At 42.6% G+C, this 20,654-nt stretch overlaps 2 protein-coding genes across 2 annotated transcripts; one reads left to right on the forward strand and one right to left on the reverse strand.

Annotated features, from left to right (window-relative positions):
- Positions 1 to 1,148: 1,148 nt before the first annotated feature.
- psmb2 (proteasome 20S subunit beta 2) lies at positions 1,149 to 11,657 on the reverse strand. The gene is made up of 6 exons (XM_029514723.1): positions 11,454 to 11,657; positions 10,804 to 10,926; positions 10,092 to 10,162; positions 2,166 to 2,328; positions 1,864 to 1,913; positions 1,149 to 1,308 (listed from the first exon to the last, which is right to left on the reverse strand). Exons 1-6 carry the CDS (start codon positions 11,542 to 11,544, stop codon positions 1,207 to 1,209), a joined length of 600 nt encoding a protein of 199 aa, XP_029370583.1. The 5' UTR covers positions 11,545 to 11,657; the 3' UTR covers positions 1,149 to 1,206.
- On the forward strand, positions 11,637 to 13,454 carry cdca5 (cell division cycle associated 5). Its single transcript, XM_029514722.1, has one exon. The coding sequence runs from the start codon at positions 11,812 to 11,814 to the stop codon at positions 12,565 to 12,567; it is 756 nt and encodes a 251-aa protein (XP_029370582.1). The 5' UTR covers positions 11,637 to 11,811; the 3' UTR covers positions 12,568 to 13,454.
- Positions 13,455 to 20,654: the final 7,200 nt, after the last annotated feature.

The following is a 20,654-nucleotide window of genomic DNA, read 5'->3' on the forward strand; positions in this document are numbered from 1 at the left end:
CACGTTTGTCTCTTACCTGCTGCCTACATTACCCACAATCCAACTGCACAAGACTGCACAGCTATGGGAGTGTTTTGCTGTTGGTGGCCTCCAGTTGTTAGCCTGAAGTAGAAAAGAAGCCATCAGACAAACTCACTTCTTTCAAACTTCACATCAGATCTTTTTTTTTTTTCTTTTTTTTAAACTCGTCTCATGGCTCAACAGGCGCCGCCTCCAGTGACATCATTTGGTCTTCATATAACCTTCTTTTAACTAACTGTATATTCTTAAAATCATTTAAATGAAACATAAGAACCTGTAACTTGAATATGTGCTGGTTTACGCTATCTCACAAAACAACTTTCGACTTTCTAAGTTTGGCTTCGGGGTGAATGAGGATTGCATCTCAAATATATTAAAATTCAGGGCTTTTGTGTTTTGGTTGGTGCTGAATTAAACAGGGGCTGCAGAAAAGAACAAGTACACTGTTAAATTATATACATTTCTTTTTTGGGGTGGGTGAAGGTAACCTGGATTTAGATACAGAATCAAAAACTGTGTCGTGTGGCCTGATGCATTAGTTCTGGAGCTGATGCAGATTGTGATCATTTGTTTGCTGGTAAGGTTACAAATATACTGATACAACTCTGTGGTCAAATTCGGTTTCATTGTCATTGTTATTCATAACCCCGCAGCCTGGAAATGGATAAGCGGTTGAAGATGAATGAATGAATGAATGTTATTCATAACTTAAAGCTCAATATCGAATGAGTTCATCTTGGCTAGAAGTCAGAACGAGTTCGTTCTGAATCGTATACTCACATTAAACATTTAAACATTAAACTTTAATTAAACTGAGCCTGATTATGTGACTCTGTACTAACTTCAACTCATATTTCTATGTGGTTTAATCAGGGACAAGAAAACCACCACCATATGTGCTCGCATGTTTCAGTCCACGTGTACAAGTATGAGCAAGTGTACATTACCCACATGCACACTGAGAGAACAAGTGCAAAAGTACACAGCCAGAAGGCTGTTCTCTTTCTATGTGCAGATGAGCAGACTAGAGAGCAATGAGAAAGCACCACAGGGACAAAGAGCTTGTATCTCAACTGTGTGTCACTTTTTATTGGAACAGAAAGAGCAAGGAGGTCAACAGTACAAAAAAAAAAAAAAGAAAGAAAGAAACAAGCGAGTCAGGCCTGGTAGTTAAACAGTGAGCGGTCACTTGGTGCCCAGGGTGATTTTCTCCAGGTCACGGATGCCCTCCTTGTCAATCAAACGGACAGTGAAGGAGGGGAGGTTCAGGATGAAGCGCTTATTCAGCTGGAGGATGGAAAAGACAAAGAGAGAAACACCGAGATGTGATTTCTTCAGATGAAATAACACAATCGTAATAATGTAGAGGAAGAACAGATGTGAGGAAAAACAAAAACGGTGCGGTACAGATCAAAAGTTCGACGGAGCCGACTTCCATCTCATCACATTCATCACCCCAAATGGCTGTTCACATCCTCAGCGCTGTTTCTCCCTTTTCTAAATACACAACTGTTTGTATCGCAAAGCTGTTCAGCTCTTTATGTTGTGAATTATGTAACAACATCATTGACCAAGGCCTTGAGCTTCCTGCTGTCACTGAAGGGACACTCCCATAAAAGTTATGGAATTAAATCAATAAACCACTGATTTCTTCTTTTTCTTTTTTTTGGGGGGGGGGGGGTTTGACTAAATATTCTGCTGCCAAATCAGCGTGAAGAGGTTTGACCTGACAGAAAGCTTCGCTAATAATGTGGACGTATTAACGTTGGAGGTAAGTTATTACAGCAGAATGAAACAAGAGGCTCATTATTCTTAAAGAAGGATAAAACTCATTGAACTCACTTCCTCGGCGCACTTCTTCAGCAGATCCACTGCCTCATCTCTGGTCAGATCTAAAACAAGAAAATGAAGGAATGAAATGGGAACAAAATTAACTAGATTCAAACAGATTAATGAGACGGAGGACACAAAGATGGCCGTCTTGTTCCTGCGCTGATCGTGAACTCTTACACTGTCCTAACTCCGTAACCTCTGCAGGGCAGCGTTACAGTTTTTATTTTTCCAGTCAGTCTCACAGGAACAATAAATGCAGGGGGGAAAAACAAAACATGAGCACAGGCCATTTTCTGTTTCTCTGCACTGACCTGGTCTGTAGTAGCGGTCGAGAATGGACAGAGTGAGAAAGGCTCCATAGCCGTGGGCAGCGAACGGGGCCTTGGCCAGCGAGGACAGGTAGTCCATGTAGAAGAGACCTGGGCCGTCTGTGTCATCGTAGCCCGCCAGCAATAAGTTCACATGATAAGGAGTCTGGAGACAGAGGAGGAGGAAGAGTAACATTCAGATCTATAACAAAGTGCTAACCTGTGATGGAAAATACTCATCACATTCAGTGTTCTTCCGTCAATGCTGATGAAGATGTTGATGAAAATGTGTTTCAGCCACCGGCAACAGGACCAGGACGCCCGAGTCCGAGAGGATGCAGAGAAATCAGAAAGTGAACCCACAAAGACATCTCCAGACACACACTGAGATCACAACTTTCATTTTAATGACTGTTTTGTGATAACCAATCAAATCTCACTTAATACGACTTTCCCAGCTGCTATCTTCAGGTCCCAGCTAATATGGTTGTGCAAAACAACAACAACAACAACAACCACATCCCTGATCTCTTTAAAATGTACATATATATGTATAAATGAATAAAAATAGCAATGAAAAAAATCTGACTCCCATGAACCCAGATGAAATTGCCGCAGTAGTGTGTTCAGCGTGAGCACCTTTTGTGTTTCTGGTTGAGTCGTACTTTTGCCCCCAAGCAGTCCTGATAAAACAGCAACATGTATGAACGCCAAGGTATTCTACAACAACCATCAGCACCATCAGACGTGGATTTAAATATTTTAATATTCTTTGAGAAGTTCTCAGCAAGTGCAGGGAGTCTCTCCTGCAGCGCCTGGTACCGACTCTTAAACACTCATCTTTCAAAAAACACCAACGCTCCAGAGTATCAACCATATGTCTTCTTTCATTTTGGTCAGGAGCAAACTCCGAGGTGTCAGCTTTATTATTGAGCGACAAGTTCCTAACTTCAGGGTGAAACGTCCGGCTTTTTTGCTTTTGCACATCTATCAAGTTGGGGGACTTGATGAAAATCAAACTGCGCAATCCGTCACAGGAAGTCAAAGCTGCTTCGGTCTCCATTCAGGCACCTGGATAACGTTTTAAGACAGAACTCCGTTAATCTGTTGCTCATGTATTCTTCACCGGTACCTTTAACATGCGGTCAGTAAAGCAGCAGCCCCCACCCACCTGGAGGCGGAGGGGGGGGGCAGCAGGTACCATCAGCAGCACATCACACCACTTGAAAAGTACAACTTCTTGCTCTCAACCTCTTCCAAACAAATTGCTCCCAATTATCGACTCAGTTTTTTTTTCTCCCTCTTTCTTTTCTGCAGTTTAGCACAGACGCAGAGTGACGACCAGAAAGGCAACATTAACGCAGCATAGCAGCAGCGGGAGAGGGAGGGGAAAGGTGAAAGGGCGTCACAGGACAGAGGAGGCGAGTGCGTTTGTGTACGAGGTGGAGAATCAGGGTGTCACTTGCGGTGTGACATCTGCTGAGAATCATCACCCCTGTTGCTCCCTCCCTCCCTCTTCATCCCTTCTTTCTTTCACCCCCCCCCCTCGCCTCCACTCTCCGCCGCCTTCACCCTATGCCCTGGAGTGGTGCCAGGGCTCATTAAAAACTTCTAAAGTCGTTTCTCTTGCCCCTATCTCCCCCCCTTCCTCCCTCCCCTCTTTTTAAATTACATCTTTTACGCTTCCAGCCTCTTCTCCCTTCTCTTCCTCCAAAACACTAATTTTCTCTCTTCGTTTTCACAAAGCCACTGTTCCCTCATTTTAAAAAATCCCTTTAAAGCTTGACAATTTTGGGGGCATTTCAAAGCAACTTATGGCCTGAATTCTTTGCGGATGTACATAAAGTGTTGCGGTTTTTTTGATTAAAATGCAACAAGATAGATGTGGTATGGCGTCCTCGGCCGTGCGGCGAGGCGAATATGATTCATATGATGCCGGGTTGTGATCTACACACCTGCCCTCTCATTTCAATTTATCTCTCAGCCGACCTGCTTATTTCTGTGACTTGCGTGTTTGCCACGAGGGCAGCGATGATTGTTATGCTCCCTGTGGAGCGGGCTGTACTCTGTGTGTGTGTGTTAACAATGGCTTTTAAACACACACACACACACACGTGAGAAAGAGTGTGTTTGTGAGTGTGCACAAGGGGTGTGAATCTCAGGTTGAAAATCTTAGTACGTGTGTTTTAACTCCTCCGTGAGTCAACAAACGCCCCAGTGGCGTCACCCCCTCCCACCACACACCTGCCTCGCTGGTTACAATGTAACAATAATACGGACTTGGCATCAAAATAACCTTCCCATGTCACCTCGGAGGGAACCAGGCACCTTGTTAACCCAGCCACCTGAACTCACACCCCCGGTTCACATGCAAACAATACACATCATATGTTTTATCCCCCTGCCGCGAGTCTTCCTCTCAGCCAAACAAGCCGACCGTTGTGCCGCCAAACAAAAGCTTCACCTGCGTGTCTCCGCCGCCATCGCCCTTCTTGGCTTCTGTCGAGGAAAATCTAACGTTTCAGGAATTTACGCTTGAAACAAAACCCCAGAGGAAATACTACGACGTGTTGGGATTACAGTTCAGTTCTGGATAATTAGTGTTAAAAGTGTTTTTTTATATAAATAAATGCTGCTTTGTTTAGTTTAATAGTTTAAACACTTGGTTTAAGAAAAATCTGACAAAAAGTCGTGTTATGAAATGTCCTGTCTTTGGTTTTCTTGACCAACAGTTCAAAACACAAAAGTATCCAGATTAATTGGATTCTTAAGAAGCTGCTTTAGAAAATTTGGTTTAGAAACCGTTTTACATTATTAATTGGCCAAATAGTTGTGGAATAATTTTCTAGTGTTGATTAATGAGCTTTACAAATGATTGTTTTATCACCTCTCGACAGAGCTGGACGAGCAGTTCCCATCAATTTCGAACCTTCATGCTTAAGTCTGCTAAACTGAGCCAAGAAGCGTGATTTTCCCAGCAGACACATGAAGGGGGGGGGGTTATCGATCTCCTCGTCCGACCCTCAACAGGAAGCGAATGAGGGTAAAATGTTGAACTATGCCATCGGATTAATGACAAATTAAGGTCACACCGCTAATAAGCCGCCACAAACTCATCCCCAAACTCTCCTCTTTCACGTTCCAGCACTCCCTCCCTTCTTCCCTTCCTTCCTTCCTTCCCCCCTCCCTCCCTCCCCTTATTTTTTGCACCCTGCCCCGGGGCATGTTCTCTTTATTGGCATTTCTCCTCAATCTGCTGTATTAATTGTTCATCTGTGCAGGAGCAAGGGAGCTGCGTGCAATATGGCGCCAGTAATTATTTGTGCCCATTGTGTGCTAAAAAATATTTTACAAACCCATATGGGGCCAGCTGTAGATCACCGCAGCACCGAGGCTAACTGTTGCTGCGGCCTTATAAAAAACTCTTCAAATAAACAGCTCAGACTACGTTTCACTCTTCTTCTTACAAACATCCTCATATACGTCAGCTGATGACTAAAAAAAATAAATAAAAGTGATATTTATCTACTCTTTGCCTCCCCCGAGTTTTATGGTTTCACTAATCTAACGTCTCAGCCTCCTGCACCAACTAATCCTGATGTATCTGTCAACTCAATAACTATCCATTTAATTTGTATTTATTTTCAATGCACAAACATATTACAATCACAGCACATGAAACGGGAAAATGAAAACAAATAGAAGCAGGGCAGGGGCTTAATTTCGATGCCCCCTAAAACTTTGTAGTTGTTGTTTTGTTCTGTGGTGAATTTCATGTGTATCATTACTGATATGAATGCAGCAGAGTCGAGGCCTCAGGTGATTACGCTTACCGCTAGTTTTTTTTTTTTTCTCCTTCTTCTTTGTCTGCTCTCTAAAGCTTGAGTGAATGCAGTTCTCCGGGGGTTAGTGGAGCTGTTTTTGTGGACAGCGGGCTGGTAAGTACACAGCCGTATGCGAATGGGGTTTTTCGCTTACTCTGCGCCGCTGACTTTAGCTAACTGCACCTCCTGGAGGTCTGCAGCCACTAGGGTAATTTCATCTGTAATTTATCCTGCAGGAACAAGGCCATCAGAATTAACAATATACCGCTGATTAATTTATCAGTCAGTGGGTTTTAACCTAGGGGTCTGGACACGCTGGCGGGATCACGTGACGGCTTTTTTGAGGGAGTTCAGAAGATGATTTCAGGATGGTAGAAAAAGAGAGATTTGATACACAAGAGCAGATCATTATCTTGGCTTTCTGTCTGGGTTTAACTTTAATCTACAATGATTTAATCAGATTAATTAAAATAAATTCCAACATATGCAGCCGTTTCCCTGGACATGAATTGAGCGAGGTTTTTATACTACAGGCGTTTTAAAAAAGAAAATAAAGGGGGGGAAAAAAAAAATCTACATTCAATTTTCTTTTTGTCAACAAATGGGCTTAATCCATGTCTGAGAAACCAGCCTGTAGCATCAAAGATCATCTAGGCTGCACGGCTGCATGATTTGTTTTTGTTTTTTGTTTTTATGAACCATAACAGATGAACTGTTCATTACTTCATGAAATTATGTTTGTTATGAATAAAGAATTCATTTAGCTTATTAATTGATTGATTTATTGACCAAATCAAGCTGCAGTAGGTTCTGAGTCATTTCGCAATCTCACAAGTCCAAAATTTCACACCTTCCAATTTTTCCAAAGCTTTTAGATGAGTGTGAAGTCAATAGCGCACTCTGTTGACAAGGCAAAGCTGTTAATCTGCTCAATCTGCTGCAGAAAATTTTTAATTGACTTTTTTTTTTTGCTCTTTTCTGACCCTTCATGGATAAATCATACTATAACTCAAGAAAGGAGAATAATCTGGTGAAAATAATCAACTTTTAACTGCAGCCTAAGCAGCAACTGTGCTAATGGTTAAAATTAGAAACAAACGGTCAAAATTAATAGTCTGTCACACTTTTAGTTGATATTAATCAGTTCAATACTTAAGGAGATGATCTCTCTTTCTGTTTCACATTCAAACAGACAACACACATTACATATTCTACGTACTCGAAATGTTCTGGGGCAAGAAACACCATATCAAAAAAAAAAAAAAAAACCTGTTTATACAACATAATTTGCAAATGTCCATGTACTCTGGAGGTTGATGTGAAAAGAGCATAGCTGGAGGAAGGTGTGGGATGCAGAGGAGAAACTGCTATTGCTTCAGATTCTCAGCACTCATGAGAACAGGGCATTAGTAAATCCTGCACTCATAAAACCAAACTCATAACCGTGAGGCACAAAAATAACGATACAGTTGCAACTTATGATAAGACATGAATATAAATGTTATCCTCCACCACATGTACAACCTTGACTGACTAACACAATCCTAATCCTATAGGTCCCTCTGTGTGCATGTCTGTTGTATCTGTGTGTATTGACTCCTACTCGTTCTCACACTCCAGTCAGCCTGGTGTTGTCTACTGGGCCTGGTTGTTCTCCCCTGGGATGACCCCCCCCCTCCTCCTCCTCCTCCTCCATCCCTATCCCCCGTTCGATGTGTCCCACATTCCCATCCCTGGCACACTAATTGTTTTTTTTAATTATTTTCACCCTTCTGCTATTGTGACAGGCAAAAGCTGCAGCACTCTTAACAAATTAGTGCAAAATATACAACGCATGGATGCAAGGAGTGGAGATGTGCGTTACAGCCACAAACTTAAAACAACGAGGCACACAATCACTATCACCGCACCCCCCCCATGCTAAATAGTTGATTCATTGCCTTCAACAATGTGGGATACAAATTTACAATTTGCAGCTGCATAGTTAAAAAAAAAACCAACTGTAGTTATAAGCAAAATTACTTATATGTTAAATTCAGTTCATATTAATATAAAGTATGAATGCATTTGAAAGCCTTCCTCTGCTCCACCTGGTGTAAGGTCGGATTTCGCCTTTCTGTGACTCTCAGGTCTTTGTGAGGCCTTAACCAATGATCATTTTGGTTAACACGTTATAATTTTAACTTGTTAAAGTGCAGACAGATAAATCACCAATTCAACCTGTCTGCTTATAAACCCAAGTTCACAAATTAAGGCAAAATTTAGCACCTTCATGTTTTGTTTGGTTAAATTTTGTTACTGAGGTGGTGAAGGTCAAAACCTTGGTATTTTGATGAAACACACTGGGGAACGGAGCAGTCGGGGTGGGAGACGGCGCTGCAGGATCAGGTGCTGCCACCAAGTCTCAAAGGGAGAAACCTCCCTCACCATTCACAACAAGCTGACAAATGTACCTGCCTCTGTCAAAATGCATCTGCTGCTTCAGCTCAGATGTCTCAAGCTGATAACGATGCAAACAGAGGCGTAATTGCAGCTGAGACTTGATTCCCACCTGAACTTGGATGGACGATTACTCTACAGTGATCACTGTTGTGTCACGCCATGTACACAAGAAAGGCCTGTTTTGTTTTTAAGCATTTTTCACATTTTAATAACCAAAAAAAAAAAAAGAGACATTTAAACACAATTTTGATATGGATGAGTAAACCTACTAGATATGTTTACAGCACCTGCAATTTGAATTGAGTTTTACTTTAACTTGAGGAAATTAGTCTGAGATTCTATCATTGGTTCCCTACGGCAAAACGAGATTGAAAAAGCTGGCGGAATGTAACTAAGCTAGAAAAAATTTAAATATTTATAGGTATATTCACTTCACACTGCAATAATGAAGATGCATAATGCAGAAGATGACCACTGGTACAAGAGATTAATTAGCTAGTGTTTTATTAACTGAGAAAATACTTAAAGATACTGGAGCTGAAAGTCCTCAAAGTGGGATAGAAGTTAGTTTGAGCTCACAGGTTAAAAGGAAAAAAAAATGATTCTGGAGGCATGAAAGATGGAGCAGGTCTGAGGATACATGGCAACACAAATTGCAGCAGATGGTGTGCCTTTGCAAGTTGACTTTCCATTTTTGGAAACACCAAAAGACCGCTAAGCTTGTTTTCTGTGAATAACAATGTGTGTCTTATTTTCAAAGACAATTCTCGTCTTATCTGAAGTTGTCGTAGAAGTACAAGAAATTGTATATGACGAAATGAGTTGCATGACTTAGTTTGTTGCCTTTTTATTTTGATAAAGTTAAAGATGCCATCTGTAACAGTGTGAAGGAAGTTACACGCATTTACTGCTTTTCTATCAAAATTAAGTGAATGGACTCAAACACAGTTAAAAATTGAGGCCTTCCCTAACACTCATTTGACTATTAGAGCTTGTGAACTCATTTATATTCTAAGGAACTGGGACAAGTTTGCGAGGCTCAAACACCGTTTTGACTGGTGGAAATTTGAAGCAGATAGTTGACATTTACATGACTTGTCCATGCCAATTCTATTTTCTTAATTAAACATTTCTGCAGCATCGATCTAAAGCAATGTCAGCTTTTTAAAGTTGGTCTAGAAATAAGAAAATGCCCTCAAAGCAAACAATTATTTTGGTTACGATTATAGCCACACACAGACCCAATATTCCTTTGACGCGAGAAAACAATCGGCCAACATTAAAGTGGTTATCTCTGTTTTATGATAGGTGACATCTTTTTGTTTTGTTTTTTTACAGAATGGCAGTAAAAGACCACAGCATTCTCATAAGGTCAGCGCCAACAGGGACAAATGATGCTGAATTTTTACTAGATGTTTCAACCAAGACAAGATGAAATAAACATTAAAATGAAAAGAAAAACTTTCTTCACTTTATAATGTGGTCTTTTATGCTCTGTCTGACAAGCTAATTTAGTTTTCAAAGCAACAGCTGATTTGATACTCAGCCAGATGATACCAGTCAGGTGTCTTCTCCCTTAGATGCTACATGCGCTCTGGACAATTTCCCTCTGAATAAAACAGTGTTGTACATGGATGCGACATTAGAATATCAGGATAGTTACCCTACTCCGAAGGTAGTCTGCAAGGTTCTTTCTCGTGAAGTTTGCTGCTGCTGATGGACTGAGTTCATAACCTAAGACATGGGAGTGTGAAAAAATTAGCATGAAACACAAAGTTTTGGGGGGATGTTCTCAATTCAACACAGGCATTTCTCCTCATAGTACGACACTTAAGTCAAAGAATAAGGCATCACATTGAATTTTCATACTTTAGTTGGATGGAACAAAACTGGCTCTGTTGCACTGCCCATGGTTGACATCACAAATCAGATTGCTTTCATTTTATTTACTTCAGATGGTGCCTGAGTTAAATCTAAACCTTATAAATTGCTGTCTTTCCTTTGATTGATGTGTATTGACAATTATTTTAAATTATCTGACTCGGTTTAAGACAATCTTGTGTTATTGTGCAAGTCAGGTATTAACTAATTCTCTTTTCACGATAAAAAAGGGGCTTTATTATTATAGAGGAACTGTTTTTCAATAAAATGTACTTATAGTCCACCAAAGTGACTCATCAAAATAAGTATTTTTGTGATTGAACAAAAAATGGGCAGCACATGTACCAGATCCAGTAATGCTAATTGTCATACAACTCTGAGTACTGAGAGATGAGTCAGTCTGGAGTTAACTTGGAGGTTAACTCGGAGGTTAACTCAGAAGTTAACAGTTAACTTGGAGGTTAACTCCAGATCATAGTGTGCTGAATGCTTACCGTTCCTCATTTTATAGAGCTGGACGTTCTTCTGGATGTACTCTGCAAACTGTACTGTGTCTCCTGCTTCTCCAACACATAGAAGCAAGATCTTCTCACTGAGTTTAAACATCTTGTCATAGTCTGAAAAAAAATCCAGACAGAATATATCTTAATAATTAATTTTTTATTAAAATATAACCAATGCAGTAGTGGTAAGTGTCTGCTGACGAACAGCACTGATCCAACAGTGACTTTCACTTTCACTGTTCCATGCCTTCATGAGCATTTTATTTTGACAGAACTTCATAAACGACTTGCTAAGCCACAGAAATATGTACCGGATGCTTAAAACGTGTTGGCACGAACTGAAAAAACGTCCAAACTTTGCAAAAACAGACCGATAAGAGATTTAATTTCCACTTTAGCTTGGCCAATGTTGGCGATGTTAGCTAAATGGCATTCATGTGTGGCTGAGTTACACAGTCAGCATTGAAGTAAAGTTAGACAGGTGTTTACTGCTACAACAGGCAGCTTTGGTGACCATGTGTCGGTGCCCAGAAAAATGAGACATAACTACAGTATGAGGTTGAAAAGGAGGGCATGTTTGAGCTAGCTTAGCCACGACGACCGGCTGAATGGCTAATGCTAAGCTAACGCGTTGTCATTACCGTGTTTCATCTGAATGATGCTGCTGGCTGCGACATTATCGGCAGCGACGAGGACGAAATCCGGCCCTTGGATCCCGATCAAATATTCCATTGTGAATGTCAGCTGTGTTCTGAGATGATTATAAAATACAGTGAAACAGCAGGCGTCTTTCGGCGGCGGCCGTCCAGATTACACAGCAAAAGTTTGAGACGGTGGACGCGGAGTTGTTACGTCACCGGAAAACACGCTTTCGTCCTCTCTGCGCGACGAGCGCGGGCGATTTGAGCGGATTCGGGGAGACAGAGAAACAATCAGCAACTCTGTTTTTGAAACTAAAACTTTGAGGATCGGTGGTTTTTTCCCCGGTTGAAGGACACTATGAAGGCAGGGACGCCTAAAAGCGTGATGTCGGTGTCCAATAACCTCGATGGGTCCCTGAGGAGACGGTCGCCGCGGTTCAGTTCTCCTCCCCAGGCTAGCTCGCAGACGGAGAAAAAAATGGCGGCGGTCAAGCGCTCCATAGCTGTCAGGAAAATAGCTCCCAGGAAAACAGCCGCACCGTCGGAGCACAACAAGGAGAACACGCCGAGGCGGTCGGAGGGCACCCAGCAGAAAAGGCAGAAGGTCTCCACTCCGGGGCCGGTCTCCGGTAGGAAGGAGAAGGAGAAGGCCGCCATGCCCTCACCGATCCTCCCCTCCTCACCGCCGCCCACCGACCCCCAGCAGCCGGCGATGGATCCAGAGGACGCGGTGTGGTCGCAGAAAGTGCGCCGGTCCTACAGCAGGCTCGGCAACGTGTCCGTAAACAGCCCCGACCACCAGGAGAACTTATTCGGCTTTGAGAAGCTGCAGACCCCCGAGGTGGTCCAAAGAGTCCGGCGCGCCAGCAAGACGGGTCCGGATGCTTCCGGGTCCCTGTCCTGTCTGAACTCTTTCACCTCTCTGCTGGAGGCGGAGGCCTCCGGTTCTGCTTTCCCCGAACCGGATCCAAACATCCCGGGGGTGTCTGTGGTGAAGGAGAGGAGGAGGAGGAAGAAGGTCCATCAGATGAACAGCTCGGAGCTGGACGCCCTGGCTGCACAGATGAACGCAGTCTTTGAGGAGGCTGAGGAGTTTGAGCTGGTGGTGGAGTAACAAACATACCACGAAGGACAGTGACGTGCTCAAACGACCTGCTTCTGTATATTTCACCTTCTTTATGTTGTAAATGTTGAATATTTGGATGTTGTTATTGATTGTTTCTTCATTTAAATGCTGCCGATGTTGTTGTGCAAGCTCTTCATAGTCACTGAGTATGTGTTGGTTTTGGTTTTCAGAGTGACCAAACAGTGAGGCAAAAGCACATTAGTCATTTACTGAATGAATTATCTTCATCTGAAATGAAAGAAATTCTCAGATTCCAACCTTTTCTTTTGTTATAGTCACTTCAAGTCCTCATAAATTGAATATTTTGGTGTTTTAATACATTTGAATTCTGACTGTTGCTCTGAAAAGTCATGGAATATTTTTTTTTATAATCCTTTGACTGAAAAAGTAACCAGCAGACTAATAGAAAATTAAAATAATCTCCAGTTGCAGCCCCGCTTGGCTTTTACTCTCTTTTAACTAGAATGATAAAACTGCAGTTGTGCAAAGGGCCATGATATTTCTACTGTCTTCACTTATTTGTCACAAACTGGGTGATTGTGCAGTAAGTAGTTGCAGGATTGGTACAACCATTAAAAAAAAAAAAGTTCCTGCTCAAAACAAATCCAGGCTTTTGTTTCTCTTCTCTGCTCATTACATTTTGTGAGCTGTCATTCGGAGGCTTGCTACCATCCTTATCTCCCTTTAATAATGTGTTTATTTTCACATTTTGCAGAAACTCAGAAATCTCGACTGTTGCTCTTAGAGTCTTATCTGACCTCTGTCCTTTCTTCAATATAAAACCTGTTGCTGGTTCTGCTTTACTGTACTTGTAAATAAATACTCAGTTAAACTTTCCAGTAAATTTGAAGCATCATGCATTCACAAAATCCTTATTAGTGACAACATTTTTGCCGTGATAGTTTTATTAAAGTTAGTTTTAATGAAATTGTCTGCGTGATATTCTAACACAATGATGGCAGTCTAATCAATGCCATTAAAAACCTGCCTCTGTAATCAGACGAAAATTAAACAGCTCAGATGTTTTTGTTGAGCTGGGGTTTTAAGGAAATGACGGCATTCATTACCAACCATGAGGACTTGACTGGGGTCTAATGAGGTAGTAGCCAAACATGATGACTAACAACACATTCCTATACACAGCAGGGGCCTCCAGTGACTGATGAGCCTGGCTGAAAGGAGAGTGGGGGGGGGGGGGTTGTTTGCGTTTAATGAGAATGGTGGACAGGTAAAACCATTTTCCTCCAGAGTCTCTTAAAGGTCTAAGTGGATTGTTGCATAATTTACACTAACAAGAGGGATGCTGTGAGCTGTCAGCCATCCTCATTGTCCTCTATCTTAAACTATCTATGGACTCTGAAGTCGTTCTGCTCGGCATAAAACATGATGTCAGTACATTTTCAGATACTTGTGACCCATTTAAGGCAAAATTACACAATATAGATATGAGTAAATCACCATCACATAAAGCAATATGTTGTAGTAAAGTTATGGAGTTCAACCTGGAATGAAGTGTACAATCTGACAACACTTTGATTTAATATATCTTCACTGTCTACCAGCCATGGAAGCCATAATTGATCTTTTTTTCCCGACATTTCTGAGATTTTGTTTCTTTTGATCACAATCTAAAAATCTATTTTTTAAAAAGCTGTAAATGGCTGAGATATCAGTATTTGTTTTTTTTTTACCCAAAAATAAAACAAATCTGCTTTTTACTTAGCAAGTTATATTTTTACTACTTTATTTAGACCAATCGTAACATTTTGGCTTTTTCTTCAGTGAAAAAGTAACGTATCAAAAAAGTGTTTTGATATCTGCAATAAACTCTACGGGTCAAATAATTCTCAAACTATACCCAATATGAGCTGCAGCTGAGCTATTTCTATTTAATATCAATCACTTTTATTTTTGTGGTTCGGAAAACTTTTGTCCGTTCTGTTGTTGAAGTTTTGTCTCTCATATTTATATATATGTATATATTCAGTAAACAACTTATCAGAATACTTGTACCACTCAATTTGCATCTATATGGGCCTCAGGGAAAAATATTGTTGGTCACCTTTTGACCTCCAATGTGGTAGCGTCATAATTTTCCCTGGCGCCCCCCCCCCCACAAAAAAAAGCCCCGTAAATTAAAAAGTTGATTAGATGATTGACAGAAAAGTAATTCCCAACTTTTCTTTCATTTATTGATTGTTTAAGTCTATGTTTTATCCAGAAATGCCCAAATTTTGTCAGCACGGGCCAACCTTTACACACTGAAGAGTCAATCGGTTGTTACAGAAAACAATTATCAGTCCTGAAATAGTGCGACTTCATTCTGGTTACTCTTTGTGTTGATGACTTGACCTATAAAACCTAAAATAAACAAAGCTAGTAATAAAAAAGTCTTTCAAGATGGGTGTTGACAGGGAGGCGGGGGGGGGCACAAGATGAAGGGTATAGTACTTTAATGGTGGAAATGTGTAACAAATGTTTTGATTAATCAGATTATGAAGACCCCCATGATGTAGAGTAAACCTGCCCCCCCTCCCCTCGGGTGTCTGCAGCTCCTGGCGTTTGGTAATCCAACTCATGGCTGTTTGATAAAGACAGAACTGGCACAGCTTTCACTGTAAGGTAATATCAGGTGGAATCACAATAAATAAACCCTGAAGATCTCTATTTAAATATAAAGAAGGGACCAACCACGGGGGGGAAAAAAAGAAAAAGAAACGCCCCTGAATAAGGAATAAAGTTAGATGTTTACCTCTGCTTAGAGCGCAGAGGTACGCTGATAGTATTTGTGAGTGTGTGGAGAAATAATGAGTGTGTGTGCGAGCGAAGCAGTAAATCCACTATTTGCTCACGCATTTTGAGGTGTGCGAAGCGTGCTCTGTTTTCTTCCTCAGGTGCCATTTCATGTTCGTGCTCTTCATTTGGCACCTCAGCTCCCTGGGATGCTTTCCTTCTCTTTCCTTTTTTGCAGAGTGCAACACACGGTGGCATGCCTTTTGTATATTTTTAACAAGGTACTCATGTCTACTTTACACTTTCACTGAAAGTTACAAACAGAGTGAAGGAGGAGGGTGTTGTTTTTTGGTTTTCTTTTTTTTTTTTGAGCTGTCACTGCCAGAAACTGTTATTGATTCACAATCCTGCTGCTGCTGCTTTGGAGTGTCTTCAGTTTTTGGAATGGGATGGTGGTGGTGGAGGGGGGGAGCGTTGGATATTTTACACTCATATTCATGTGTTGTTGTTGTTTTTTTTTTTTTTTTTACCCATCTCTCCCTCTGCTTTTTCCTCTTTTCTCCCCCTACCCCTCCCACACACACACACACACACACACACACACCCACCACCACCTCCACACCACCACATTTCACTCACGGCAGTTGTCGCTGGTTCAGCTTGACTGCTTCGTTAGGGCTCATCATTTGCATTCAGATTAATTATCTAATTACCGACAAATGTCCGGCGGCCACCCCACACTCCGGCTCGTCAGCTCTCAGCCTGTAATTATTTTAATCATTTACTTTCATCTGGAGCGTTCCTGCCATACTCCTGTGTTTAGAGGCCATTCTTAATTACCCTGCCAAGACACTCTTTTCATGAGAGGGAGGGAGGGAGGGAGGAGAGGGGTTGGTTTGAGGGAGAGAACAGAGCAATTGGGTGAGGGAACGTGTGTGAAAGAGAGAGACCAATGGGGACATGATCCAGAGGCTTTGACAGCGCAGAGGAAGCTCCCTGCACTGCTGGATGCTCTTTCCTCTCCTCTTCTTCTTCTTCTTCTTCTTCTTCTTCTTCTTCGCCCTCTCCCCCACTCCTCCCCTCCAACCAACTTCCTCATCTCTCCACCCTCCCCAGCTCCCCTACACAGCCCCCACCCTCCCTCTCTACGCCCCGCTTCCACCGTTATACTTCCTCCCTTTTTCCCCTTTATCGCGAGCACACACAGGAATCGCCCGTGGGCTTCAGTGCTCTGACTGCTAATACACTGACACACACACACACACACACACACACACACACACACACACAACACAGAAACAGGCAGACGAGAGAGAGAGTCATGTGCCCTGTTTGTGGCACTCATCACAATGCACACACACACACACACACACGTCTTTCCACTATCTGCCTGGAAAATCTATACTCCTCTTAGCTCGTCTGTCTGTTTCTGTCTCCTCCCTCCGTCTCCCACCATCCCTCCATCCATCAGACCTGCATGGCTGCACTCTACATATCTATCTGCTGCCTGTCTCTCTCCGTCTTTCTGTCTCCTTTTCATCTCAGTTTGGACAGCTTCTCATCAGACCCACTGCTCCCTGTCCTCCACGAGGGGACAGGGGGTCATCTCCCTCCCTCCATCTCTCCCTCTCTCTCTCTCTCTCTCCCTGTGTGACCACTTCATAATGATCCTCTCACTCAACCCTAAAGCCTCTCGCCCCGCTCTCTACCCGACTGCACATGTTAAGAAAAACAAGAGTGAGTGAGAATGAGAGCAAGGGAGGGAGAGAGAGAGAGATACAAGCTCTGTAATTGGGCTCTTGAATATTTAAGTCACTGGGGATGAAAGTTTAATGAAAAGATGATTATCTACCAGTTTATCACACCACTGTTTCATATTTCATTTTCATATTTCTCCTTCTGAGCATCATTGTCCGTTTTGGCAGCTGTGGGTACAGACTTCATGATCCGGTGCACGTTGGAAAATACTGAGCAAAAAGAGAAAAAGACGGAGAAGACACTTGCTGTAATGGCAAAGACTCATAAGGGACATTTTGTTACATGTATGAAAATGTTTAATGTCTCACTTTGTGCTTTAGGTCACACCAATCTTCATTTACTCTGTCCGTCCCATCTCCACTTTGACGGCTACAAACACCGAGCTGCAGTGTAACGCAACGATATATGACAGGAGAGCGATAAGGGACTTCATGTCATACATCGTTTCATACACAGGCCCAGGATTGTAGAAACGCTCAGGCCATGTCTAGATAAACTGAAAAGAAGAGCTCAGATTGTTTGACAATGTTGCTGAACACTGATGGTGCAGATATTTTCAGATTTGGGGTCAAAGGTCATGTGTGAGCGTTGTCATTGCGTTGTCATTGCGTTGTCCTTCAGTGTTTTTCAGATTGTAATGCAAATGCCGGTTTAAAAGCGTGTTTATCATTTGAAAGTGTGAAGTGAGAGCTGTAGCTTAGGTTTAGGTTTTTTCAGCCGCACCGCAACATTTTAATGTCAAATTGTGACAAATTGATGTTGTTTGTGTTCTTTAGATTATTGTATGAAGATAAAAGTTTCCTGTTTATGTTATCTCAGTGGAGATGTGTTGGGTTGTTGGATTTTCTGCTTCCATTCCTTTATTTTTTGCCTCAGCAGGGCTGGTTGTCTGAAGCATTAAGTGTATTTTAGTGAGGCTGTACTATTTCTTCGTTTCTTTGCAGACTGAAGGGGAATATATTTTATGGGATGTAAATCAAAGCAAGAAGTGTGACCCTGATCTGTCCTCTAATGTGACCACCGCGTCTCCTTAAGTTCCCAAAATGCCCAAATTCACCAATAAAACAAACATTTGAAGGATAAAAACACTGAAGTTATGACCTTGGTGTCATTCAAGGTAACGTCCATGAAGTGTTGTCATGGGCAGAGAAACAAAAGGTTTTCATTCTTCCCGTGAAATAAATCAGCTTTTTTTTTTTTTTTTTTGTCGCCTCCAGTGCACCTTCAAGCAGCCTGAAACTGAACGTGTCTATTTAGCCATTAATGAAGAGATGACTTGACTGACAGACATCTTGGCTCAAAGCATCAGATGGTGACTTAACCCGCTGATTTCAGCCCACTCTGTTGATTGTGTGTCACCTCGGCAAACACCCTAAAGACAGTTCAATAAAAAAGCACAAGGACTCTCTTTCCTTAATTCAATTGTGCCGGATAAACAGACGCCTGTTTGTTATTCATTCTCATTATTCATAATAGTCAGGACATGAATCCCCTTTCTGCTGGTGTGAAAAAGCATTGAGCACTCCGCCGCTCTGACATGTAGCACTTTCTTTTTTTGTCAAACCCCAGTGGAATAACAGGGACTGTGGAGTTTTGAGGGGGATTATGTTGAGAACCCACACATAGCCCAAGGCCACAGTTTGGGAAGGGGACACAGTTGGGATGGCAGAGATTAGAGTAGGTATGGTGCAAAAGGGCCATTTCCAGGCAAAGATTGCAGCATGCATTCAGGGAGGTGTGTGTGTGTGGGGGGGGGGTGGGGGGGACTATCTTCTTTGATGAATTTATTCTGGTAATAAGACACAGGCTTGATTGTGAAAGCATGAAAATAAAGATAAGAGGTGATTCTTCCATAAAAAGGCCACATGACAAGAGATTAGTCTTGAAATTCAGATGGTTTGCGATTCTTTGTGTTGTTTGATTAATTTTTTGGCAAAGGTGCGCAGATAAATTAATGAGAGAGGTTCAGCTCCATTTACACGCCGCCATATGTTGATGTGTCTGCTCTTCAAAACTCTCAGATGGAATAACCTGTATGAAGCAGGCCTCTGGGGACAGAAGGGAGACGGTGTTAAAGGCTGTCTCGTGAGTTACTTGGCCTTCACTTAGCACCATGAAGCCCCCCACCCCCGCCCCAAAACAAAAAATAAATAAATGTGGGTTTCCATCACTCTTATCAGCTTAATCCACAATTTCACGGTGCTGAGGCGGGGACGACCCTCGCCGCTTGTCGCTTTTGAGGACAGGGTGTCACCGTTTAGCCCCATCTCTGTGGTGTGGGTGGGGGCAGCTCCATCTCTAGGTCAGGGGTGGGGAGGGAGAGGAGAAAAAGAAAAAGAGCAAGTTAAATAGAAGTGACAATCTGCAAACATTCCTGCCTGCAGCTGCGCAGCATTCTCCACAGTTCACCCGGGGCCCGGCCACCGTGCAGAGGGCCCCCCCCCCACCCTGACGACCCCCGTGTGTCTGGCACACGCACCTGCCGCTCCCAGCCGCGCTTTCACCGACAGCCAGATAATCTATGGGCGGATCCCAGCCGGGGCTCCCCTCAATGTGCTCCTGAGAAAACCCCTTATGCGTGAAAGAGCCCCCTTTCTCTGCCTTTTGTCCGACACAGTTTTATGGGACACCGTTGGACATTATGAGGTTTGGGGGATTTTTCACGGGACTCTATAGAAGGCGATAATCCTTTCAGGCACGGGACGAATAAAAAAGTTTTAACCTGCTGTTTTCATATTTATTAGCTGGTTATAGCAGACGAGGCAGCTGAACCATCAACCCACACGCCTCCTCCTGCTTCACACACACACACACACACACACCAGCTTCAAGTCCTGGAATCAGAGAGTGACAAGCATGTTGAAGAGGGGCCCTTATAATGGACCTGATTGCTTTAACTGAATTAGTCCAGAGAGTCAAGTGGTGGGTGACAGCCAGGCCACGAAGGCCTCAGTCAGTCAGTCAACAGGTTGTGACCACTCCTCTGATTAGATGATCTGCTTGTGTTTTTGTTTTGTTTTTGTCTTGAATAGTTTTTACTTTTTCCACATTTAGCCTTCCAACCCAAGTCTTGAACGAACAAATAAACAAAATGTGATGGGAACTGTTTCACTTGTAAATGTAAATGCTGCTGATGAGGCCGTGAAATAGTTCAAGTCAACAACTGGGCTCTGCAGGAACGACCCACATCATAATTAGTCCTTGAATATCAATCGGTGCATTTTCTTTTAGCGTGACACGAGTCTTCATTTTTCTTTGAATTATATTTGTTGGTCGTTTTGTTTGTTGGATGGTCTACTTGACTTGGGACTGTTAAACCAAAATAACAGCTGGATTGTTTTCAATTTTAACAATCAATTCTCCAAAGAAAAACTCTCAACACGCCCATTTTAATCTGTCTGTCTGTGTGTCGGTTGTTGTGCTGTTTCTCCTCTGACGACAGGTCTTTCTATCCAGTTCATCATACACAGGCCTCAGGCCGCAGCCTCCCCTCTTCTCACCCCTCCCTCTCCCTTCCTCCCTCCCCTGCTTCTCTCCTCCTCTACCTCCCTCTATCCCCCCCCCCACCACACACCACCACCACC

The sequence above is a fragment of the Echeneis naucrates genome, chromosome 11 (assembly GCF_900963305.1).
Source record: "Echeneis naucrates chromosome 11, fEcheNa1.1, whole genome shotgun sequence".
Taxonomy (NCBI): Eukaryota; Metazoa; Chordata; class Actinopteri; order Carangiformes; family Echeneidae; genus Echeneis; species Echeneis naucrates.

Coding starts and splice junctions, on each gene's coding strand:
- psmb2 (XM_029514723.1), bottom strand. CDS start 11,544: ATGGAATATTTGATCGGGATCCAAGGGCCGGATTTCGTCCTCGTCGCT. Junction 2,329..10,091: donor CAGACTACCTTCGGAGTAGG/GTAACTATCCTG, acceptor CTCTGTCTCCAG/ACTCCTTATCATGTGAACTT. Junction 1,309..1,863: donor TGAAGAAGTGCGCCGAGGAA/GTGAGTTCAATG, acceptor TCCATCCTCCAG/CTGAATAAGCGCTTCATCCT.
- cdca5 (XM_029514722.1), top strand. CDS start 11,812: ATGAAGGCAGGGACGCCTAAAAGCGTGATGTCGGTGTCCAATAACCTC.